This window comes from Canis lupus, chromosome 11, assembly GCF_048164855.1.
Source record: "Canis lupus baileyi chromosome 11, mCanLup2.hap1, whole genome shotgun sequence".
Classification (NCBI taxonomy): domain Eukaryota; kingdom Metazoa; phylum Chordata; class Mammalia; order Carnivora; family Canidae; genus Canis; species Canis lupus.
In genome coordinates this window covers 22,770,223-22,794,675 of record NC_132848.1, presented here as the reverse complement: position 1 = coordinate 22,794,675, position 24,453 = coordinate 22,770,223, and the positions used below count along the sequence as shown (strand labels likewise).

Genomic DNA, 24,453 nt, shown 5'->3' with positions numbered 1-24,453 from the left:
GAACGGGGGTGGCCTTGGGGGGATGAGGTCTGAAAAGCTCTGGAGGCCCACCGCGTTACCGGGATGGGACTGTAAGGGGATGCTGGCTTGGAGGCTGCGGCTGATGCCCGGGGAGCCGCTTGTGGCCAGGGTGGTGTCCTCTCCAACCTGCTCTGGGCACCTAGTGGGCTTCAGGGTCCGCAGAGGATGGCCACTTGGGCTGCACAATTCTAGTGTGTTCCACTCACATCCTCAGACCAAATGCTTCGTGGCATCTTCAGAGCTCAGGAGCCACCTGCTGTGGCGTGAGGCTGAGGCTGGGAGAGGCTTGCACCGAGCTCGAGCTCGCCGCTACGGCTGCCGGATGGCCTGCGCGGGGCCTGCGTGCCCTCAGTCACAGAGGGCCGACCACACCGCATGGCCGCGCTGCACGGAGGCCCCGGGAGTGCTGGCTCCCTTCCAGCCAGGGCCCTGGCCTGGCATCCCTGGCCCTCGCTCCTGCACCTGTTTGTATGCTTCCAGGGCTGGAGAGCTCACCGCTTCCCTACCAACCACTGGGCTGGCCCAGGCCTGGGGCTCCCCACTCAGAGGGAGGGAGGAGGGCGAGGACACCCTGCGTTGAGGGCAGGACCGGGAGGGGCCCCAGGCAGGCTGAGCAGCTCTGTGATGGAGACGGGAAGATGGAGAAAGGGAGGAGGGAGCGCACCTGTGCCCACCCCCACCCTGCTAGCCAGCCCAAGGGGAGGCCCCAGCCCCGCGCCAGGGAAGGAGGACAAACGGAGGTTTTGTCCTTGGCCAGCGGGCGGCCCACACCACACAATGACCCTTTCATCAGGCTGAGGGAGCCCTGGGTCGAGGTTTCATCTGACAAGAGAGAGCTCCCGGCCTCTTGTCCCTTGTTGGGGGAGTGGGGGGGGGGGACTGAGCCCCATCTGAGCCCGACCCCCGGCCATGCAGAATGGAGGCTCCAGGGCAACTAGCTGAGCCCCTCCGTCTGTCCTGGGGGGAGAAAGGCCCCCAGAGGTTAGGTGACTGGCCATGGGCCGCACAAAAAGGGGCCCTATTCTGGGTGCCCCCCAAACCTGAGTGGAGGGAGGGCCTGGGTCTCCAATCAAGACTTCCATCCCATCCCATTCCCTCCCCTGCCACCACCCTCAGGTCTGACCATAGAGCCATGGCCCAGACCCCCCAGGAGGAGTTCTGGGTGCCCCACAGGCGATGCAGCCCTGGCCCCCTGACCCCCGAGGCTGGCATGAGGGGCGGGGAATGCAATTTGCTAGGTCTGTGTCCACGGCATCCCCAAAGGAGCCCAGTGTGGAAACAATGAGTGGTCAGGGTCTCAAACACCATCTCTCTTGGTGGTGGTCTCCTTCCCGCAGAGCATCTCATACCTGCCTAGTACGCTGGGTCCTGTGTGACCTCGAGAGAGCCTCTCTGCTTATCTAGGGGCCACTTCCTCCCGGAAGCCCTCTGAGACACCTCCGGGGAATTCAACACTCACCCCTGAACAAATACAGCCGCCAGCCCTCCCTCTGCATTACAGGTGGCCAGCCTCCCCGCTCCCAATGGCTGAGAGTGACCCCATCGCTCGAGCACCTACTGTACAACAAGCACCCAGCTGGGCACGTCTCCGCATTTGCTCGACGAATCCCCACGGCCACTCCAGAAGTTTGAGTCCCACTGGCCCTGGTGGCACCCAGGCAGCAGGAGAAGGGGCAGGGATGGGAACCCTTGATCAGCGAGGACTCCAGGGAAACTCGGTCTGAAAACAAGCCATTCCGCTGCGGGCCTTAACGCGGCTGTGGAGCACCCCAGGGCCAGGAGGAAGCACTTGAGGACCCGCCTTCCCCTCCTGGCCCTTCCTCCCTTACACGGTGGGAAGAAGTCATCCCCAGAGCGCACCATCCCTGCTTTGATTAGTCGGACCCACCATGTGGCAAAGGCTCTGGGAGCACTTTGTGATTCGAATAAGGATTCGTGCAGCCAGGCCAGGGGTCCCTGGGCAGCTCCGGCGCTAACTCCCTATGTGCACGCCACACTGCCCCCGTGTGCACACCGCTGCACCGAGCCACGCACGCCCTGGAATCCCAGTGTCTTGCGGGTCCAACCTGCACCTGCAGAAAGGAAGAATCTCCATCCCCCAGCGATGGACGAGGGGACTGTGGCCCAGAGAAGCCTCCAGGCCACAGAGCAGAGCTCCCGCACCTGGACGGCCACAGCCTGCAGGCTGGCAGCTGCCGCTCCCAAGGGGAAACCAATCCACGCTAAACTGGGTGGCCCCGTTCTGCTGCCACTCAGGCCTCGGTGCCAGGGGAGGGGGCCTGATTCAGCAACGCCCGCCCTCCGGGGTCATGCCCACAGGGTTTCTGGGACTGCGGTTGGCACCACCAATAAAGCCACAGCGGCGGAGCCGGGAAGAGGCCCAGCCTCGGCAGGACAGTGGTGAGCGCCCCCCACCCCCACCCCCCCGCAGCCAGGTGGTCGGTGAGTAACCACCCCGTCACCCATGACTCACTCAGCAACCCAGAGCGGGCGGTCACCATGAGAGCTCGTACCGGAAGACCTGGGGGGATCATTGCAGCCAACCTCCACATCTGGGAGAAGGAAACAAGACCGGAAGGGACCTGCCCTGGACAGTAGGCCAGCCCGGTCCTGGCACGAGGCCCCCGTGCCAGCTGACCAGCACCGCAGCCTCGTCATGGCCTGCGGGCCCCCACCTGCTCTCCCTTGGGCCCTCACTGACCCCCCCACTGGCCCTGGAAGCTTCTGCTCTGACAACAGTGGCGCAGAGAAGGGCAAGGCTGGCCAGAGCTGCCTCACCCAGCCAGCCAAGCTCAGCATCAGGCGGGGGCTCGAGGCCCTTCCAGGCCAGCACACCCGTCCGACCCAATCAGTGGCAGGGGCCCAGGCATGCATCTGGGATTCGCTATGCACGGACCACAGCCCAAGACAAGGAGCTGGGAGAGCAGCCCAGATGGAAAGGGCAGGATCAATTGTCCACCAGTGTCTGTGATCCCAGCAGTGGGATGCCTTCTGGAAAGTTCTCTGGAGCAGAAAGAAGCCTCCGCCCAGGGCCCCTCCTGCCCCTGGCATCCTCAGATCCCACAGGGCCGACCTTCCTAAGTGTTCCTGCGGACGTGAGGTGGGCTTACTGTTGATTCCCAACTGCTCACAAAGCACTTTTGCACAGGCCGCCTCACCTGCATCCCGAGCCTGGGCACATAGCCACCCACGAGGGTCTTCCCACCATTCTCACTGTCATCTGCATCACCAGGGCCCTGCTTACACCCACAGCATCCTCCACACCCCACCAGCCCTGTACCCACCAGACAGGGCCAGGGAAACCCCAGAGCCTCCCTCTCTTGCTCAGGGGAACAGCTAATATAGTCTGCTCAGGACAGCCTGGCATCAGCACTTTCTCCCCCGACCCCAGGGGCAGGAAGGGGTGGGGGGCTGAAGGTCAGGCTGGGCTGGTGCTGGGGCACAATGCGCTTTGCTGCCCCCCACCGCCACCCTGGGACTCCACGCTGGCCCAGGAACGTTTGGAAAACTATCGCCCTCAGAGAATTTTTCCCAACAAAGCTGGCAGTGAATATGCAAGGAGCGAGCCTGTGTGGGCGCAGATGGTAGTTACTGCAGGCCAGCTCTGTAGGTCTACACAAGCATCCTGGCCACCACCTGCCCCAGAGCCCCTCACTGCTGCCTTGGGCCGTCCTCTGTCCTCTCCAGCCCTCCAGCACCTTGCCCACCTCCTGCTCTCAGATTCTTACTCCAGGCAACCCCCGGAGGGCTCCCGGTTTCCTACCCTTGGACTCCTCCCCATTGATGCCAAACCTCAGCCACCTAGCTCCAAGAAGGATTTCGTAAGCCATAGTAGCGGTGGATTCTCTAGCTTAACATTGAAATGCGCAGTTTTCAGGGGAGGGGGAGGCTTCCTGACCTCTGACCTCTGAGAACTGGAGGCTGGGATTCCAAGGCCCCCCTAGCTCGATCCATTTCCCAGGAGGGATGCCAGAAGCAGGACTCTCTGGCCCGGCACTTCCCTAGCCTGATTCCCCAACTGATGGGGCCGGCCCAATCCGGCCCCTGCGATGCCTGGGGCGGCCTTTCCCCCCTCCCCTTCCCCAGGCGAAGCCTCTGCTGCCGGGGCTGCCCGCCGGGCCTGGAGCACTCTCTGCGCCTGGACCTTGTAATTATGTCCCACAGCCCGGGAAACCGCGGGCCTCGCAGCATCTGGCTGCGGTTGCGAACTTTTGTTTCAAGATGCGCGACTATTTATAGAAGGAAAACTGGTAGGATAGTAATTTCCTAGGAGCTGGAGGAGAAATTGGCTGCGCCCCTATTAAAAGGGGGGGGGGGCGGCGATTTATTAGGACTGCGGCCGCGCGGGAGGTGGGGGTGGCGCGGGGAGCGGGAGGCAGCGCCTGCCCCCTCTGGCCGCGTGAGGCGACCCCGGACGTGGCCCGCGTGTAAAGGAGGGGGAGGAGGAGGGGAGGCGAGAGGGGAGGGAGAGCGAGCTCTGAGGTTTAATCAGTAGCATCCAGCTTAAATTCCCCCAAACGGCGGTTCCATAAATCAAACTTCTTTTTAAATCGGAGGCCAGAGCATATGCGTCCCATTAGGAATCAGGAGAAGCCACTGCAGCGCCGACGCGCCCCTCGGCTCCCTGGGCCCGGCCGGGCCCTGCCGGGAGCTGCCCGAGCCCGGGGGGCGCTGCCCGACCCTGCGCACACGCGCGCCCACGCTCCCTCCGGGCTGCCTCGGCCTGGATAGGGGCGCACCCCGGCCAGCCGCCCCCGCGCTGCGCGGCCCCCTCGCCCCCAGGTGAGGAGTGGGCAGCCGCGGGGCCGGGCGGCTCAGCGCAGCGGGAAGGCGCGACAGGCAGCGGCCACCCCGGGGCCGCTTGGGCACTGTCCGGTGGGGCGCAGTGTGCACGTGTGCGCCGGTGTGTGCGCGGGGAGCGGGTGTGCACGGGCGGCTCTCTCGAGGGCTGCACGACCGGCGGGCCCCACGGACGTCTACAGGGCGGGGGATCCCGCTTGTCCGAGACGCGGGTGGGATGCGCAGGGAATCCCGGCGCCGCCGCGCGCCCTCCCCTCGTGGCGCTCGCTCGGTGCGCGCAGTCCGACCCACCCGGGCAGCAGGGCCTCTCGCGGGCCACGCGCTCTCGGACCCCAAAGCCGTCGCTTCTCACTAACGCAGCCGCCCCCCAAGTCCTCCACCTCGGTGCCTTGGGCAGATGAGGACACGCAATGTCCCCAGCCCACCGAGCGCGTCGGGCGCCCGGTGCCCCGCCCAGGGACTCTTCTGAGTCTCCTGCCCGCGCGGCCCCCGCGCTGGAGGCCGAGGAGCGCCCCCCACCCCGGGCCCCGCGAGCGGCCGCCGCACTCACAGGTAGCTGCCGCTGGACAGGATGAGAAAGATCTGCGGGCAGTACACGGAGAGGAGCGCGCCGCGCGGCGACAGCAGGAGCATGGTGGGCCGGCGGGCAGGGCTCCTGGGCCAGCTGCGGCCGGGGTCTCCGCGGCCCTCCCCGCGGCGGGGCGGCGACACCAGGCGCTAGGGACCCGGGCGCGCGGGCCCCGGCGCGGTTCTCGTCGGTGCCCCGCCGCCAGGGCCGAGCATCGCGATGGGGCTGGGGCTGGGGCCGCGGCGGGCGCTGGGGCCGGAGTGCGGGGCGAGGGCACGGCCGGGGGCAGCGGGTGCGCCTCGGCGGCCGTCTAGCCCTCCGTCCGTCGATCGGTCGGAACCGGCTCTGTCGCTCGCTCTGGCTCGAGTCTCCAAGTCTCTCGAGGCGCGCAGCTGCCATTGGACGGGCCGCCCCTACATCCGCCTCCTCTGCGGGCGGGTTTTTTAAAGGGGAGGCTGACCGGAGCGTGCGACAGGAGCCGCCCCCAGGGCTTGCCCGAACCGCCTCGGCCCGCACCCCTCCACACACACACACACACACCCGCCCAACTTCGGGGAACCACACAGCTCTGGTCTGCTCTGGAGGGTGCACCTGGGGGGAGGCACCGCGGCGCAAGCGCGCGGGGCGTGCGCTCCTCTTGGGGGGCTGTGCTGGGGAGTCTGTTCTGTTCGCCTGCATGTGCCTGCATGTGCCTGTGTGTGCCCGCGGGAGCGTGGGCGCGTCTGCGAGGGCGCAGGTGTGTGCGCACAGATGCACTGTGTGTGCTGCACCTTTGCCTGCGTGCGCCCCTGGGTTTGGTTAGGTTGGCTGTGAGTCGCACGCTCTCACCTTAGCCAACCAGGCCCTGCCAGGCAGGGCTCACCTGTGCACATGCGCACTGGTGTCTCTGTAGGGTCCTGCCTCAGGGCCTCTTTGGAGGAGGCAGCGAGAAGGCACCCCTAATTGGTTCACAGAGGTCCCCAGCTTTGGCTTCCCCATCGCACTTCTTTTGCTCTCCTTTGAGGGGTTGGTTGGGATAGGTGTAGGGAGGAGCAGATCCTCAAAGACACAATTCTAAACAATCCTTCTTCTTCCAGTGATTTTTTTTTTAAGGCCAGAAACCCACTTCCTATTGTCTGCCAAGCCTGTCTACCTATGAATGATCTTCCAGATGCAGTGTAGACCCTCTCAGCTGGGGGGAAAGCACAAGGCAGGGATGATGACAAGAGAGGTCCATATGATATGGCCAGTGGCCCAGGGGTGAGGTGTTTCCCAGCTTCTAGATCTGGCATGGAGACTCATGCTCGGCATCCAGAAGGAAGGAGCTGCCTGCTTCACCTTCATCCCCCTGGGCCCTCTGCCTCTCATAGGGCAGGAATGGAGCAGGGCTGATCCTGGGACTTCTTGACCCCATTTCCTGTGGGCAGAGGGTGCCCAGATCCCAATGGCTTGTTCCTGCCCTGGCTTAGCCTCTTCCCGAGGGCCACAGCCTGGAGGCTGCTCAGTCCAAAAGTGAGGAACTGTGACTCCCCAAAGTCATTTGTTTTGAAATTGCTCAAAATTTAAGGCAAGCCTACTCTTGGGGGCCCTGATCCCCCAAAGGGATTGTGAGGTCTGAGTTCACCATCGCTGCTGGTCTGGGAGCTCCCCCCAGGGGCTTCACATCTGTGTGGTGGCTGCATGTGCACCAGTGAGGGAGGTTCCTGGTGTACATTCACAAAAGTGCACACACAGGTGTTGGCTGCGGGGGGCATGACCCCAGAATATCTCCCCAATACATGCAATCCCTGACATTGGTTGGAACTGCTATGGCCCTAAAATCCACTATCTGGAGGAGTCCCTGGGGTGGTGATGCTAGAGTCATTAACAGTGAGAAAAGCTTGTCTGGTGCATGCAGGTGTTTATGGGAGCCCCACCTCTCCCCCCAGGGCACAGTCACCCAGAACAAATCTTCACAGTACCCGATGAAGGATGAGCTGCTGTGACCCCACTTTTCGCATGAGAGAGGCAGAATGGGAGCACCCACCCAAAGCCACCAATAAGGAGTGAGGGGGAGGAATGAGTCCCAAACCTCATCCTTAACGCACTGGGCCCCTAAGTCTTTAACCCCTCAGGTCACATCTGGGCTCCGCTCCTGATCCTCCCTGCCCTGTGCAGCCAAGATGGCTTGCAAAGAAGGCAAGCCCCTTGCTCCAGGGTGGGCAGGTGAGCAGGCAGGCAGGCAGGGGCTGTGGTGGTGGCAGAGGCTGAGACCCATCGCCTGAGCACATCCCAGGGCGGCTCCCTGGCTTTTCCCAGATGTGGTTCTGCAGGGGTGTTTGGAGACTAGGTTTTCTCCTCTCCCCCCAGGAGTGTGTGTTTTAGGGGGCACAGCAGGGGAAGGATCGCCCACACCAGGGTTCCTGAATGGAAGCAGAAAGCAGAGCCTGGCTCTCTTGCACACTCCCAGAGAAGCGAGTACAAGTGCCTGGGCACACAGGCTGGGTCACACTCACTGATCTCTACGCAGACACCAGCCACCACCATGTTCACGATGGCCAGAGCTGCACTCCCATTTACAGAAGGGACAGGGAAGCTGCCTTGTGTCTGTAGGATGGGGGGGGGGGCCTAGGCCTCTGAGCCCCTCAACCAGCCACAGGAGACCAGGTTGGGCACCAGCAGGAGCTCCTTTTGCTGCCTGGGTGGGGAGGGAAAGGTCATAGAGCGCTTCCCGCAAGTTGTGGGGGGTGAGGGAGGAGTTCTTTTCAGTGACTCCTGTTGAGAAATGGGTGCTAGGGTGCTAGGCTGAGTGGTTGGCTCTGCCTTTTACTCTTGGGGACAAGTGACTTGGCCTCCCTCACTCAGTTTCCTGATCCTTAAAACGGGAACTGAACTCTAGGACTGCCAGGAGCGGACAAGTGCTGAAAACCAGAGAGAGCCTCAGGAGGGGCTGCCCAGTACTTGGGGGAACAGGGAGAGGAGCTGCAGGGACTGCTGGAGATCCCAAGCCGTGCCTCCCTCCCAGCCCCCACCCCCTGGCACCCTCACCTCCATAAACAAACACCGAGGGACTCAGCCTATAGGGACCCACAATAAACCAGGCGCCCAGGCCTGCAGAGTGAGGCTAGGACGGGGTCTTCCAGCCCTGCCTCTGCAGCCCCCACCCTGCCTCAGTTTCTCCATCTGTAAAATGGCGGAGGGGGCGACAGAAGGGCGGGTGAGAGGCGAGGTGAGTCTCAGGTGGGGCTTCTACCTGGCAGCCGGGGAAGCCGCGTCTCCGCCTCCGGCGGGGCTGTTCACCGGCTGTGCTCCAGCCCGACTGCTCGGTAGGGGCGCGGGGTGCGGGCGCCCGGGGTGAGGTGCACCGCACCCCCGTCGCGGTCACATCGACCCCCCACCCCCACTTCGAGCGAGGCCGAGACAGATTCTGTCTAAAGGAGATCGCGGCTCAACAGGTAAGGACTCGGCTAGGTTCAGGAATGTGGAAATACGACTCGGAGCAGCTACTGCAGCGAGCAGCGAGCGCGGCCCGCCGGGCGCCCGCCCGCCCGCCCGCCGGGCCGCACAGGGGGAGCGCGGCGAGAGGGGGCCGGCCGAGGGCCCAGGGCGGGCGGGGGCGGGGGCGGGGGCGCGGGCCCAGGACCGAGCCCCAGGCGGCCGGGCCCTCCGCGCGGCCCATCGCGAGCCAGCCGGACAAGTTGTCAAGGCAATTTCAACACGTCCGGGTGATGGATAGGGTCGAAGGGCCCAGGCAGGTGCCCGGCCTGCAGGCTCGGGGCCGGGGCGCTCGCCCCCCGCCCGCCGGGGCCTTCCCGGCCGCCCGACGCCCCCGGCTGCCGCCCCGGCGCGCCCTCCAGACGGCGAGCGCTCGGCCCGGGCTCGGCGCCCAGCGCAGCCCGGGGGAGGGAAGGCGCGTCCCACCCCCGGGGCCTGGAGCCCAAACAGGTGAAAGTACGCGCCGGGCACGCTCGCCGCTACCCGCGAGCCCGGCCGCCGCCGCCTGCGCGCTCTGCCCTCCTTAGAGCGGCCCCGACTCGGCGCGCTTCGCGAGGACCCGGCGCTCCGGGGTCGGGGCCGACGTCCCACGCACAGGCCAGCCTCGGGTCCCCGGGAGCCGCCTGCGCCCCCTCAGGCCCTACGTGTCCGCGGAGAGCCCCTGGAGCCCGGTCCTCGCCGCTGCCCCCACGCGGGGCTGTGGCCCCTGCCCACGGGGATACTCACCCGAGCTTCACGTAGAGGACGCCAAAGCAGAGAAACACGTAGAAAATCCACTTGCGAAAGTTTCTGTGCATGATCCAGGGAGGGGGGCTGCGCCATAGACAGCGGCGGCCGGAGGGGACGCGCGGGCCGGGCGGGGGGCTGGCAAGGGCGGGGGGCTCCGGCGGAGCGCTCTCAGCCAGCGCTGCGGCTCGGGCGGCCGGCGACGCGCGGGCACTGGGCGCGCGCTGCCACCATGGTGAGCTGGGCGCCGCCGCCGCCGCCGCCCCCGCCGCGTGCGCCTGGGCAGTGACCTGGGCCGGGAAGCGCGACCTCGGAGCCGGGCTGAGAGGTCGCTGGGCGCGCTGAGCGCCGGCGGGGCCGCGGCCCGAGCACTGCGGGCGGGCGGGCGGGCGCTGCCTCCACTGGGCGCAGCCGCCTGGGGCCGTGCGCGCCTCGCCGAGCGCCGCGGCGGCCAATGTGTCCGCACTTGTCCGCCTCCCCAGGTGACTCGCGGCCCCTGCAAGCGAGCTGCGAGAGAACGAGCGCGGCCCAGGTAGGAGGATCCGCCTCCCGCCCGCCCTCCTCGCTCGCCGCGCGCTCTCTCTCCCTCGCTCGCGGGCTCTCCCCTCCCTTTTCTCCTCCCTCCCCCGTGACACACAAACACATCCACCCCCCCATCCACACCCCCCTGCCCAGGCCCGCTCCCTTCCTATTGCCCTCCTGGGACTGGGCGGGGGGAGGAGGATTGGGTGCGCGGAGTTGGGGGGGTGGCCCGCCGGGGAGGGTGCGGCTGGGAAGAGACACCTGCAGTGGGGCTGGCCGCTCCTCTGCCCCCAGCAAGGGGGGGTGGGGCACAGGGGAACGTCCTGTACAGGTCGTGGTGGCCACTCGGCTTCCAATTTCTAGTGGGGAGGGTGGAGTGGAGACCACCCACCCCCACAGCCGTTCTTGGCGTGCTTCCCCTCCCGGCAGCAACTATGCACTTGGGGTCCCCCTAGGCCACACCCTTAGCCCAAGTATCGCTGCCTCCCTTGCAGACCTCCATCGGAGCCCTCCTCCAGCACCCAGGGTCACCCCTACCTGTCAGCACTGCTGCCAGAGAGACTAACTCAGAGGGGACAGGGAAGGGACAGACGGCCTGGCCCAATGCAGGCAGATGGCTCGAGTACCTCCTGCAGAAGCCATTGGGCTAATCACCAGGATGGGGACGGATGGCAGGATGTTAAGGGGCGTCCTTGGCTCTAGGAGCGGCCCCCCTTCCCTCAGGGTTCTCTGCTTCCCTCCACTGCCTCTGGTCCCCCCAGCCTGCTCAGTCTCCTCCACAGCAAGGGGCCCAGTGTTCACCTTCAGAGCCCAGAACAGGAGCTCTCTGGGCCGCGGTGCCTTGCATACCCAGAGCGGTCCAGTTTGGCACAGCCCCTGCAAGTCGGTGGCCGGGCGGCAGACCCTGCTGGGCCCTGCTCTGTCTGTCCTGGGGTGTGCCAGTGACCCGCCTCCTAACGGCTGTCCTGCCCAGGCTCCTCTCCTGTTCCACGGGGTCACAGCCCTGGACGCCCTCAAGCTGGCCCCTCTTGGGCAAGTGGATGGAACCGGGAAGCACTTAATTCCCGAGGACCAGGGGCCACCGGAGACTCGCTGGGGTGGGTGTAGGGCGCCCCGGGGGGGCAGTTGCTTCCAGCCACCCTGAGTCCCAGAGAGCCAAGCCCAGGGCGGGGAACAGTAGCTCAGAACCCACCTACCCTCGTCCCCTGTCCCCGCTCAACTCACTGCCCCTTAATCCTTCTCAGTTCCCTAAAGCTTGGCCAGGACAGGGGTGGGCAGGCCATTCCTTGGCTCCCCATCGGAGGCCCGCGGGTGCAGCCTTGGGAGCCTGCGGATGGGAAGGGTCCCCAGATGAAAGGGACGTTGGAGATTAATCACAGGCGGGGAAATTGAGGCACAGAGAGCAGTGAAGGGTGGCAGCCTGCCTCACGGTGTCCCCTGCGCCCCAGCGCCCCGGTCGCCCGGGTCAGTGCGGCCGAGGGCCGGGAGCCGCCCCGGGGGGTGGGGAGCCCCGAGGAGCCGGGCGCGCGGGCGAATGCTGCCACCCGGTGGCCACGGCGCGGACGCCCGGCGGGGCTGCGAGGTGAGCCGCGTCCCCGACCCGTCGCGGAGTCCGGGGCGCACCCCGCCCCCCCCCCCACCGCCGCCAGCCCGAGTCTCAGGGGCGAGGATGGCGCTTCCCGGCTCGGGTCTGCGCGAACCCCCAGCCGCCCTCCCCGGTGGCCTCCCAAGCCCCACACCGGGTTGGCTTCCGAAGCTGCCCGGGGGGGCGAGGGTCCCGGCGGACGAGCGGCGGGGCGCCTGGGTTCGTTCTGGATCTCAACCTGTCGCTCTGTGCCTCAGTTTCCCCCGGGAGGACCGGGACGTAGCGCTTCTCCAGATGCAGAGGGACCGCGGCGCGGCGTCGTGCTGCCCCCTGCCGGCCGTGGCGGGGAGGCGACGCGGGAGACAAAGGGGCGCAGCAGGCATCGCTGGGCCTGGTTCAAGACCTTAAGTCTCTCCCTCCAGAGTGTGGTCTCCCCGCCGCCACTCCACGGGAGTCCCTGAATGGCTTCCAGGCTGGGGGACACCTGGGGTGGGAAGAGCTCTATGAGTCCCCTCCCTGTGTGTGCGGGCTTGCCCACGGTCAAACACATTCCAAACCCCCCAACTAGTACCTACCCCCAGGCCTTTCCGCTCGCCACCCCATCTTCTTGCTCGGCCCCTGGTTCTGTGTGACCCCAGCGTAAATATCTCACGTTGGAGGAGCCCACACCGTCCCCCTCCCAAACATATTCACTGGTATTCTCTATGCTAACAATCTAGCGTGCCCTTTGTGACACTAAGGATAATATGCCATGACTTGCTTCCTATCTCCCGCCAGCCCGTGGGCTCCATGGGGACCATCATCACATCTGCTTTGGTTCTCACTCAGTTAAGTGCTCAATAAGCAATTGTCAAATGAACAAATGATTTTCCAGGAGGCAGCCGGCGTCCACAACCCGTAAGGTTACAAGGCAAAGACTTTGACTCCCTCAAAACCTTGAGATTGAGCTCAAGCACATCTCCAGCATCGGCCACACCCCGTTCTTGCCTCCTTGCTCCTGCCTTGCTTCTGCGTCTTGCCGCTGGCTTCGCTGACAAGTGTCTCCTGAACCCCCACAACTCCGACCCAGGTTACACTGAGTGTGCGCTGGGCACAGTCTGGACAAGGAGCAGGTGCCCGACTACGGGACCTCACACAGCCTTATGCAACGATGCCATCAGACTCATTGCACAAAATGAGGAACTGAAGTAGAGAAGGAAGTGCTTGGCCAAGGTCACATAGTTGGTAAAACTGGAACTCAGACCCAGGCCAGTCAGGCCCGGAGCTTGGGCTCCTTCCGCTGCACATCTCAGCCTCTAGGGAGACGGGGCCTGTGCTTGGTGAAGTGGAAGATAGAGGGCAACCATCCACATCCTGATGCTGGGAGTCCCCAGTTCAATGGGGGAACCTGGTGTGGTGAGAGGCCAGAGGACCAGAGGCCTTGAGGAAGATGCCAGCGGCACTGGGCAAACCCCTCGGGTAGTAGGGTACATGAGAAGGACCTGGAAAGGAGTGGATTTATGGTAGCAGAATTCTGAATGGCCCCCAAAAATGTCCTGCCCTAATCCCAAGGACCATGAATAAGACAAGATATCGTGCCCATTACGGTTCAGGGCAAAGGTGTAATGAGGTTACTCATCAGTTGACTTTGTTTTGTTTTAAAGATTTTATTTATTCATTTATTCATAGAGAGAGAGAGAGGCAGAGACGCAGGCAGAGGGAAAAGCAGGCTCCATGCAGGGAGCCCGATGTGGGACTCGATCCTGGGTCTCCAGGATCACACCCCGGGCTGCAGGCAGCGCCAAACCGCTGCGCCACCAGGGCTGCCCTCATCAGTTGACTTTGAATTCATCAAAAGGGGTCATCCCAGTGCACCTGTCCTAATCACACCAGCCCTTTACAAATGGGGAAGGAATATTCTCTGGCTTGAGGCACAAGGAGCAGCCCAGGAGATTTGAAGCATGGGGAAAAGTTGATGTGCCCTTGCTAGCTTTGAAGATGAAGAGGGCCTGGTGGCTCCTAGGCTCTCAGAGCAGCCCTCAGCTGACAGCTGTGAGGGACTGGGGAACTCAGTCCTGAATTTTGCCACTAAGTTCCCGGAGCCAACAGGTGACCCCCTGCCTTGCCCACATGTGGGTTTCTTTATTTTTTTTACAAGATTTTATTTATTTATTTATTTATTTATTTATTTATTTATTTAAGACACAGAGAGAGGCAGAGACATAGACAGAGGGAGAAGCCTCCTCTTGAGCTTCTGTCCATGGTTGGGCCTCTTGGAGCCCGCTGGGCGCTCTCTGAGGTTTCCTGCACCCACATCTTCAGCCCTGCCCCAACCCCAAGCCCCGCTCAGTGTTTCTGCCAGGCCGAGAGGAGGGGCTGGGGCATGTGGAGAAGATTGAGTGGGCCGCCGTGAAACCTGGACCATGGGACCCCTGGCGCCCTGAGACGCTGCTGTGTAGGCAGGTGGCTCTGTCTCTACCGTACAGAATTCATTGCAGAGCCGTGGACAGTAATCACCTACCTGCCTTACAGTCACCTTTGCTCAATCTACTCTGAAGGAGCTGGTCCTCATAAACTTTTATAGGTACTTTTTGTAATACATACTACTACATACGACTATTATAGTATTTTTATAATTATAAAAAACTGCCAGGCAACCCAGGTGGCTCAGCGGTTTAGCTCCAACTTCGGCCCAGGGCCTGATCCTGGAGTCCCGGGATTGAGTCCCACGTCGGGCTCCCTGCATGGAGCCTGTTTCTCCCTCTGCCTGTGTCTCTGCCTTTCTCTCCCTCTCTGTGTGTCTCTCATGAATAAATAAATAAAATCTTTAAAAAATAAATTAATTAATTAAAAAATAAAAAAACTGCTAGCATAGTGAGTTTGCGATTTTGTTTAAAGATTTTGTTTATTTATTCATGAGAGACACAGAGAGAGAGGCAGAGACACAGGCAGAGGGAGAAGCAGGCTCCTTGCAGGGAGCCCGATGTGGGACTCGATCCCAGGACTCCAGGATCCTGCCCTGAGCCAAAGGCAGACACTCAACTCCTGAGCCTCTCAGGTGCCCCCACACGTGTGTTTCCACGTTGGACCCAAGCAGAGACCCGGCCACACCTTGCCGGACTTCTGACCACAGACCAGTAAGGTAACAAATGCATGGTGCTTTAAGCCACTCCTCAGGGCACAATCTACCACATGGCAATACAGTACGATTTGGACATGCAGCGATAGGGAAGCAGAAATCCAAATGATTGAACCCTATGAACAAGGGCGGCTGGGCCCTGGGAGGTCGTGGAGCAAAGCAAAAGATGAAACCGGAAGGAGACAGGGGCTCAGACACAGAGAGGCCGGAATGCCAGGCTCAGGACATGGACTCGATTTCATGCGCACTGAAGAGCTATTGAAGACTCGTGAGGGAGCTAGGCCCATCCAAGGTGGGCCCTGGATGGAGTGTCCTGAGCTGGCCTGACCAGCCACCCCTAGGGTTACTCTAGACCTACTTCTCCCGACGTCCTGGGGAAGGGACCTGGGAATGCCGCACGTTTAGTAAACACTGAGGTGGCTCTGGAGACACGCACGTTTGGGAAATGCTCCTATTGGACAAGCATATAAACAGTTGAATGTTCTGAGTCCACTTCCCAGATCCTCTCTGTGCACAAGGTTTTCCGGGGCTCCTGTGGGCAGAGGAGCCCCCCATTTGTGGGAGGGGCAGAGCCGCCTCTGATGAGTGGGCACCAGAGCCCACCTGGGAGAAGAGGCTGTGGGGGACGGATGGGTTCCAGCAGAAGGCCAAGCGAGCCTTGCAGGGCGTCCTCCTGACCACCCTCTGTGCCCTGCCCAGGGCTCCCCCGGAGAGGGGCAGGAGGAACTTCCCCTTTCCCAGGGGGGAGAACAAGGACGCCCTCCACCCCACCCAGGGCAAGTCCCAGAGGTTGCATGGGGTGCCCAGAGGTCCGGGCAACCAGAAGGAGTGAGCATCCTGGGCCAGTGTCTGTTCACCAAGAATAAAATGTGCAGGCTATCCTCTGACCTCTGACCTCTGGGGGGGGGGGGGCTTTGGAGGCAGAAGCTGAGGCATTCCCGGGCAGGCTCAGTGCCACCTTGCTCTTTGGCTCAGAGGTGGCAGCAGCAGCCAGGTCGGGCCCTGCAGAGGGAAGATCACCAACTGTGACCCTGGTGACCTGGTCTCCTCCACCTGTCTCAACAATCGGATCAGTGTCATCAGCTCCACTTACAGCTGCTGCTTAGACCGAAGAGCAGAGAGAGAAGCCCCACCAGCCCCGGCTGAACTGTGACTCAAGAGCGAGACCCACCTTTACCATAGCCCGTACCCCTCCCTGGTGACCCGGAGGTCATGTGCTATAGCGGCTAACATGCTGTACCCTGAGCGGTGCAGCACTCACCTGCCTGGACAGGTGGGCTGACTCCCCCAACCCCCAGATGGGGGAGCCCTTGGCCCAGAACCAACGGCTCAGCTTCAGGGTGGGGAGATGTGGCCTAGCAGCCCTTGCTCAGATGTCCAGCTTCCGCTGACCTGCAACGAGCCTCTCAGAGCAAAGCCCCGTAGTGAGGTGCTCACCAGTGACTTGCTTTCCCCTTGGCTGGTCAGTAGCCAGGAGCCTGCACCTGCCCCATCGGGAAGTGGGATTGTTACAGAAAAGAGAGGAAACCTCTCTTCATTTGGAGGCTTCCCAACCAGGCTTCTGCAACCCAAAGGGAGGGTCTTTAAAAAAGCGAGGACAGGAGTTTCTTTTTTTATTTTTAAAAAAGTGGGTTTTTAAATTTTTTTTAATTGTTTATATAAATTCCATTTGCCAACATAGTGTAACGATGGTAACAATACAATAGGGGGAGGACAGGCGCCACCTAATGGAGGACGGTTGCTTGGGCTGGGTGAGCAGGAGAGGAAAGGACCTGGGACCCTAGGGATTTGGAGCCAGAAAGGCAGAAGGGGGCAAATGTCTCCCCAAGCCAGCACTGGGGGGACATTTGGGGACAGCGGGGACCAGTCTTTGAAGAGCTGCGTGGACATGATCCATCACACGGAGGCTCAGCCAGTGCCTGAGGATAAGCCACCATCAGAAGGTCACATGTGCGACCATGTGGACAACCTACGGTTCTGAGCAGTGACCGCACCAGGACAGATGGGGTCCCCAGGATGAGGGACTTTCAATTCTTTTTTTTTAATTTTTTATTTATTTATGATAGTCAAACACACAGAGAGAGAGAGGCAGAGACACAGGCAGAGGGAGAAGCAGGCTCCATGCACCGGGAGTCTGACGTGGGATTCGATCCCGGGTCTCCAGGATCGCGCCCTGGGCCAAAGGCAGGCGCTAAACCGCTGCGCCACCCAGGGATCCTGGGACTTTCAATTCTGAAACCAGACAGTCCCCGGAAAGCTGGGCCACCTGGGTCACCCTAGCTACAGCACCTCTTCAACCTTCAACCTTCCAGCAGGTTCTCGGCAGCTGGCATCATCCATGAATTTTCCATTGGAAAGACGTCTGGGAACCAGGGATTTCCAAGCTCTACCAGATGTCCCTGTGCAAACACCATCCCCTCCCTCTTTCCAAAGACCCGACACACTCAGAAGCCCTTCGGGACAGAGGGCGGGAGCAGGGATGGCCAGTGAGTATGGAAGGAAAAGTCCCCACACTGGTGCTTGAGCAGGCGCAGACCGCTGCGAGGGTCCCCCTGCTGCACCTGCCACATTTGCAGAAGGTGGGCGAAAAGGAAAGATGAACAAGTACCGGGAGTAAGAACTGTGTTAATCCAGGATTGAGCAGACTTCTAGGAAGGGCCACGCAGCAAGTGGTTCTGGCTCTGCACGGCTTCCGCAGTCTTCTGTACTTTGTTCATTTCCTCTACAGCCTGTTCTAATAATATCAAATCCACTCTTAGCTTGGCCGTTTGGCCCCCGGCTGGAGCTTGCTGAGCCCTCGATGAGCCGGGACTTTTCCTACGGCAGGTAACAGAGGCCAAGCTGTACCGAATGGAAAAGGAGAACCTTTGATTCCTGTAACTAGCGCCCAAGGCCAGGGTGGCTTCAGGCAGCTGAATTCAGGGCTCAGATGAAATCACCAATGATTTCTGTTTCTCCTGCGGTCAGTTCTGCTCACCTAGAAGTCAGCCTCGGTGTCAGGCCGGCCCTCTCCACCCCACGCAGCGGCCCCTCCTGGCCCAGGCGTCTGTCTTGCAGCTCCACAAGCTGCCCCTTCCGCCTTCCCACAAAGCTGCAAGATTGGCGGCTGCTGCCTGCGAGGGCTTGGCTTGGGTCACAGGCCTGTCCCTGAACCGAGTACCCCGGGCTAGGGCGGGGAGCACGGGCCTGGGTCTCCTACAGCTCTGGAGCTCAGGTTGGGGTCATTCTCATCTGGATGGCATAGCCTCAGAAAGGGCAGGCGGTGGCCCCTGGAGGAAAGTGAGAGCAGGTGAGCGAGTGCCAGGCAGGAAGAGAACCAGTGTCTGTGACACACGACAGATGTTGCATTTAATGGACGTGCACAGCACAGGCTCCAGTCATGTGTTCCTTCAACCTCAGCATGGCCCTGGGTGCCAGCCCCCCCATCCAGGGGAGGGAACTGAGGCACAGAGGGGACGGGCTGGGGCTCAGGGCTGGGGGGGCAGTGCAGGAAATTTGCCACAGCATGTGTCCCATCAGTAGGGCCACAGAAGAAAGGCCACAGGAGCATCTCCAGAGACGCCAGCAAGGCCCTGAGAAAAATTCAAGGCCTTTTCCTGGTTTGAAAAAACAAGCAAGGGGATGGGTGGCTCAGTGGTTGAGCGTCTGCCTCTGGCTCAGGACGTGATTCCAGGGTCCTGGGATCGAGTCCCTCATTGGGCTCCCCACAGGGAGCCTGCTTCTCCCTCTGCCTGTGTCTTGGCCTCTCTCTCTCTCCATCTCTCATGAATAAATAAATAAAATCTTTTTAAAAAAGAAAAAGAAAAAGAAAAAACAAGCAGGCCACCGACAAACATAGAAACCTGGGACCAGAGACTCACCCACAGGATGGGAAATACCTGAACTTCACTAGTGCTGCCTCCCCCTCCCCAAGGCCAGACAGTTGCTCCCCGCTTGTTCTGGGCTCTTGATGTGCCCCCCTGATGCCATTCAGCCTGGAATCTGGGGCAGTCGTCTGTGGGCCTCGGTGCGGTCCTCCTCTGGGCCTTTCCCCGGCTGTTTCATGCTGTTGCATGCTGTTCCCCATCTGGAATTCCTTTCCTTCTTCTTTCCACTACATTTTACACCCCTGACCCCTGACCTCTCGGGCTGTTAGGCCCGTCCGGCCGTGAAGGGCACTGAGAGCCAGGTGAGACCTTGGAGCCTGCCCTAGGCCAAGGCCAGGCTCCGAGCGCCCTGAGTGAGCTGGGATTCCTCAGCAGCGGCGCGGTGGCCGTTTGGGCCTGGATCCTTCTCTACGGTGGGGGCTGGGCTGCGCCCTGTAGCCCCACCTGCTAGACCCATGGAGCACCCCTCACCCCAGTGGTGACAACAGGGGTCTCCAGTCATTGCCAGCATCCCCTGGGGGAGCTGGGGGCAGAACCGGCTGAGGAGGCTCGCACTTTCCAGTGTGGAGGATGCCGTCTGTCCATCCTGCAGCGTGGACGGCCCAGGCTCCAGCTGGGTGGCAGACACATGGGAGCCGCCTCTTGGGGAAGCGAGGAGGCCCAAACAAGAGACTTCTTTTCAAGCCCATGAGGCAGCATCCCTGTGGTGTCTGCCCACCTTCCAACCATGGGCCGGGGCTGTGGCCAGGCCCTGATGGGGGGGACTGTGGGCCCTGATGGGGGGGCTGCAGGCCTTGATGGGGGGGCTGCGGGTCCTGATGGGGGGGCTGCGGGTCCTGATTGGGGATGAGGGCTACAAGTCCTGATTGGGGGGGCTCCAGGTCCTGATGGGGAGGCTGGGGGCCCTGATAGGTTATGGGGGCTGTGAGCCTTAATGGGTGGGGGCCGCGGGCCCTTGTGGGGGGGCTGCGGGCCCTGGTGGGGGTGGGCTGCTGGTCAGGACTGGCCTCTGCTGCACAGGACAGGATGGCACACAGAGTCTGACCAGGGGAGAAGGGGAGGATGGACTCTGGAGCACAACTGGCAGTCCCTCGCCCTCTAGATTCCCGTCACACCGTGGCCCTGTCCACACCCCTGCCCGACACGGCCCAGGCTGCTCATTATGTTTCTATGGGCCCCTTGTAGGCGTTTGATTTCACAGCTTCGGGTAGGGAGTGTGTGGCCCCCAGCTCCTTAGCCTTAGTGCAGGAGACCCTATACCCAGGGTCAGGTCCTGCACCGACCTGCCCGGTCATCCCACTGGCACTGGGACCCTATGTGCTCCCCCCGCCCCACGTTCACCACACCTCTGGCTTTCTCACCCCTTCTCCTCCTCAAATGCTTCCCCCCTCCACCAGTCCGGATTAGGTTTGCCTGCATATTATAATAAAACAAACAGCTGTGCTTAAACTAGATACGTGTGTATTTTTCATAAAAAGAAATCTCAATGTAAGAAAAGTAGGTATAAAAGCCATACATGGGGACCCCTGGGTGGCACAGCGGTTTAGCGCCACCTTCAGCCCAGAGCGTGATCCTGGGGTCCCGGGATCGAGTCCCATGTCAGGCTCCCTGAATAGAGCCTGCTTCTCCCTCTGCCTGTGTCTCTGTCTCTGTCTGTCTCTCCCTGTGTCTCTCATGAATAAATAAATAAAAATCTTAAAAATAAAAAAACACACACGTCATCAGGGCCCCAGTCTCCTGCCAGCTCATTGCTCTGCCTCCTCGCGTGCATGTGTGTGTGTGTGTGTGTGTGTGTGTGTGTCCCTTCCCCTCTGAGTGCAATATGGCTGCTAGAGCGCTGCCATCACGTCTACGTTCCAGGCTGCAAGATGGAAGGAGCGCCAGAGAAGGGCCTGCCTCTCCCCATCCCTGGACACTCCCATTTCCTTCTCTCTGGCCAGGACTGGGTCATGTGACTATCTCCAGCAGCAAGGCAGGCTGGGAAATGTAGTCTTCCAGCTGAACGGCATACACCCAGCTAAAATTGGAGCTCTGTCGTGAAGGTAGGTGGGGTGATGGATATTGGGGCGCAGAATCGCCCACCTCTCTCCACCCTGTGATCTACTCAGATGTCCCCGGCCTGGATCCACCCAGCCTGTGGGCAAATGACTATTCGGACCTCCTCCTTGCCGGGGGTGGGGGGTCAGCTCAGCCCAGCCTGCAGCCAGGTCCAGGAATTCTGTGCCAAAGGATAAAGAAATAGGTGGGCGCCCCGCCCCGCCCCCCCCCCCCGACTGCTGGCTTCCTGTTCACAAGAAATGCGTGGAGCAGGACCCACTGTGGGCCGACCCAGGGCCAGGGAGGCCCAGGACAGGGGTTCGTTAGCTAATGCAGACACTTTTGTTTTCTGCTCCTTGTCACGGCCTCGGTCATATATTTAACTTCACGTGCTCTCCGGGTCTCCAAAACCGGGTGTCTTCTTTAGAAAACGGGGCTGAGTCACTAGCTGCCCCCAAGCCCTCAGGGAGTGGGAAACTGAACCAGGCCGCGGCCTAAAGAAGCCGGGTCACCTGTCTGCACTGGCATTGCGGCTGTAGCTGTAATCCTATTTCCCAGGTTGGTCTCCCCAAATTAATGGAGTGTTTGTTCTTTGTCTCAGATACCAAGAACCCTGGCACCAGGGCTGACCGCTGACTGCGGCGACATCCACGCCCCACGTGACTCATAGTCCAACTATCAGGTCAGAGCCCTGGCTTTAGGGGTGGGCAGAAAGTAGCTCAGGAAGGGAGAAAGCTGCCAGGGTTGCCCCGCGGCCCCAGCATCCAAGGGGGCCCCCGGGGGCTCTTGCACCCCCTCCTCCAGCTGCAGCAAGCAGATCCAGCATCCTCCCCGTGGGCTGGGGTCCCCGGCCTGGCCACACAGACTTCCTTGCCTGGGTGCATCCCCAGTTCAGGGCCCCAGGAGGTGGGCACACTGACCCCACCCCTCAGCATGTCCCCCCACCATGACGGGGGCTCCTTATCTCGGCCCAAGACACACGCAGGCCACCAGAAGGCAGCAGCCAGGGTGTCAGGGCGGGATCCAGTCCTCGGCCCAGAAAATGCCTTTGTAGCTCAAATTCTGGGCCTCAGGTTGGTCAGCTGTGAAATGGGAGGTTGTCACCAAGGCCAAGGCCCGGGTCAGCCCTATTGCCCTGTGACCCTTCATCTGGGCTGCATTCCCACCCTGCAGAATGAATGAATTAATGAATGAATGAATGAAGTGATGCCTCTGCCCTGGCTCATCAAAACCTGTTTCCCTCCTTGGCACCTGGGGGGCTCTCCCTCTGCTCCCCACTCGCCTCCAGCAGGGTTTCACTGAGGGAAACACCCCATTCGGAGCTGCTGCTAAGGCACCTGGGGTCCCAGGCTCGAGTAGGTTTGAACCCGGCCGCCCCCCATGCTCCCCATGGGGCTTGGGGGCGCCACTCCTCCCCGGGGCACCTCACCCGAAGGGCGCTAACGCCCACGTCACTGGGGGCTCCTGGGGGCTGGGTCCCAGGCCCTGGACGGGAGACCACGAGGTGGGGCCAGAGGCGGGATCTGGAGGGGGGTCTGCGGGCACCCTGGCCGCCTTCTCTCTGGGGTGAGCACGACGCCCTTAGGCAGGGGCCCGGCACACATTAGGTGCCCAGTGAACTAGAGGCCGCTTCCCTGCAGAAGGCAATACCCGCAAATCGGGGGCACTTTCGGGTGCCTGTGAGAGGGCAACTGTTCTGCGGGGGGCGGGGGCCACTCTTCAGAGGAACTGTGCCCAAGGGAGGGAGCCGGTGGCTCGTGGGGTTGGGAGGCCTGCCCGCATCCTCCTCCTCCTCCTGCGCCAGGTGGGCAGCTGGGTCCCCCGGGGAGGGCCGGGGTGGATCCGGGCCGGGCCATGCACAGAGCCCTACCTCTGCGAAAGTGGGTCCGGCCAGGGTGCCCCTTTGCTGCCCCCTCCCCGACCACGGGGACGCTGCCTGCATTTCGCACCATTCACTTCTCCGCCTGCTGGGCTCCTCCTCCGGGCTTGTGGTGACTGTGCCCGGTCCTCCCTGCAGGTGAGCCCTGCCCTCCCTGCCAGGTGAACCCTGCCCTCCCTGCCAGGTGAACCCAGCCCTCCCTGTCTGGTAAGCCCTCCCCTCCCTGCCAGGTGAGCCCTGCTGCCCTCCCTGCCAGATGAGCTCTGCCCTCCCCACTGGTGAGCCCTGCCCTCCCTGCCTAGTAAGCCCTCCCCTCCCTGCAGGTGAGCCCTCCCCTCCCTGCCAGGTGAGCCCTGCCCTCCCTGCAAGGTGAGCCCTCCCCTCCCCACCTGGTGAGCCCTGCCCTCCCTGCAGGTGAGTGATGGCTAACAGAGGCCTGGCCGCAGGAAGTCAAGTTCAATCCCCTTCGTCCTTCCCTTTATAAAGGCTGGGCTTTTAGGGCCTGCTCCCCAGAGACTGGACCCCGCGTGGGGAAGATTCTAGGGCTGGGAGTCAGCCACCGGCTCCCGGGCTCCCTCCCTTGGGCACAGTTCTTCTGGAGAGGAGCCCCCGCCCCCCGCAGAACAGTTGCCCTCTCACCCGTTGACGTGCCTCAAACACACACCCTCTCGCTGCATCCCTGGCTGGTTAAAGTACCCTCAGAGCTGGCGGGGCGGGGGGGGGGGGGGGGGGGTACTGATCCTGCCCCAGGCCCTCGGAGCCAGTGTGGACGGAATGACAGTTCCCAGGGGCGCTGCTGGGTGGCTCAGTAATTGAAATACATCAGATCAGGGCCCCCCGGGTGGCTCAGCGGTTGAGCATCTGCCTTCGGCTCAGGGCGTGATCCCAAGGGCCTGGGATCGGGTCCCACACCAGGGTCCCCGCAGGGAGCCGGCTTCTCCCTCTGCCTCTCTCTCTCTGCCTCTCTCTCTGTGTCTCATGAATAAATAAAATCTTGTAAAAAGAAAAGAGTCACGTGGAATCTCCGCGCCTCACAGGGGGACGGCAGCGGCAGCAAATATGTAAACACATAAAGCAAGTGTATTTTGGGCCGGCTTGGTCGATGGGGTCCACCTGGCAGATGCATCGTCCTCCGGCCAGGGAGGTGCCCTTTCGGGCTGAGCTCCTACGAGCCCAGAAACAGGGGTGCCCCGGGACTTTCGCTATCCCCCAGGACCTGTGGCCCAGGACGGCAAGTGTGGACGCCCCGGGCTGCGGACAGGCCGAGGGCCTGCTGTCCCGGCCCAGCAGGGAGGTGGGGGGCTGCCGGCAGCCTCTCGGGGCGCAGCGTCCACAGTCACTTGGGACAGAGGCCTGGTGGCAGCAAGAGGAGGGAGGAGACCACCCGCCGAGTGTGACGGTGGCCCAGAGCCCAGGCCCCGGGGACAGCCGTAGATGCAGGGGTGTCCAGGGAAGGCTTCGGGGGGTGGCTGAGCCCTGAGGGATGAGCCAGTGCACAGTCCACGAAGCAGTCTTCTGGGCCAAGGGAGCAGCTTGAATAAAAATTTGGAGCTGAGCGGGAATAAGGCTTGGCAGCTGAGCAGAGTTGGGGGGCCCCCAGCGGGAGGTCAGTGGCTTCCCTTCAGCAGCTCCGGGGCTGTGATCTGTAAAATGGGGTAGGTGCCTGCCTGTCCCCACAAAGTCCCTGCAGGCGCCTCCCTGTGCTTCCCAGGAGCACTGTCCCTGCGCCCCATCCTCATCGAGAGCCTCCAGCCCCCCATCATCCCCCCACCACACAGACTGTCCCCAGGGACCCCCTCACAGTCCATTTTGGGCACATCACCCAGAGCATCCTGTCCCAGCTCTTCTTCACAGGAAGACTCCTGAAATCTTTTTCAG

At 62.2% G+C, this 24,453-nt stretch overlaps 1 protein-coding gene across 6 annotated transcripts in view; it reads right to left on the bottom strand.

Annotated features, from left to right (window-relative positions):
* Positions 1-9,916, bottom strand: part of WNT7B (Wnt family member 7B) — a 49,321-nt gene extending 39,405 nt beyond the window's left edge. For 2 of the 6 annotated variants that reach the window (XM_072843538.1, XM_072843541.1), the window contains exon 1: positions 5,372-5,524. In XM_072843538.1, coding sequence (XP_072699639.1) covers positions 5,372-5,454 — 83 coding nt within the window. In that variant the 5' untranslated portion in view covers positions 5,455-5,524. Of the gene's footprint in view, positions 1-2,494; positions 2,872-5,371; positions 5,525-9,568 lie in introns of those variants that run through there. The other 4 variants (XM_072843537.1, XM_072843539.1, XM_072843542.1 and 1 more) reach the window with 4 other exon arrangements.
* Positions 9,917-24,453: the final 14,537 nt, after the last annotated feature.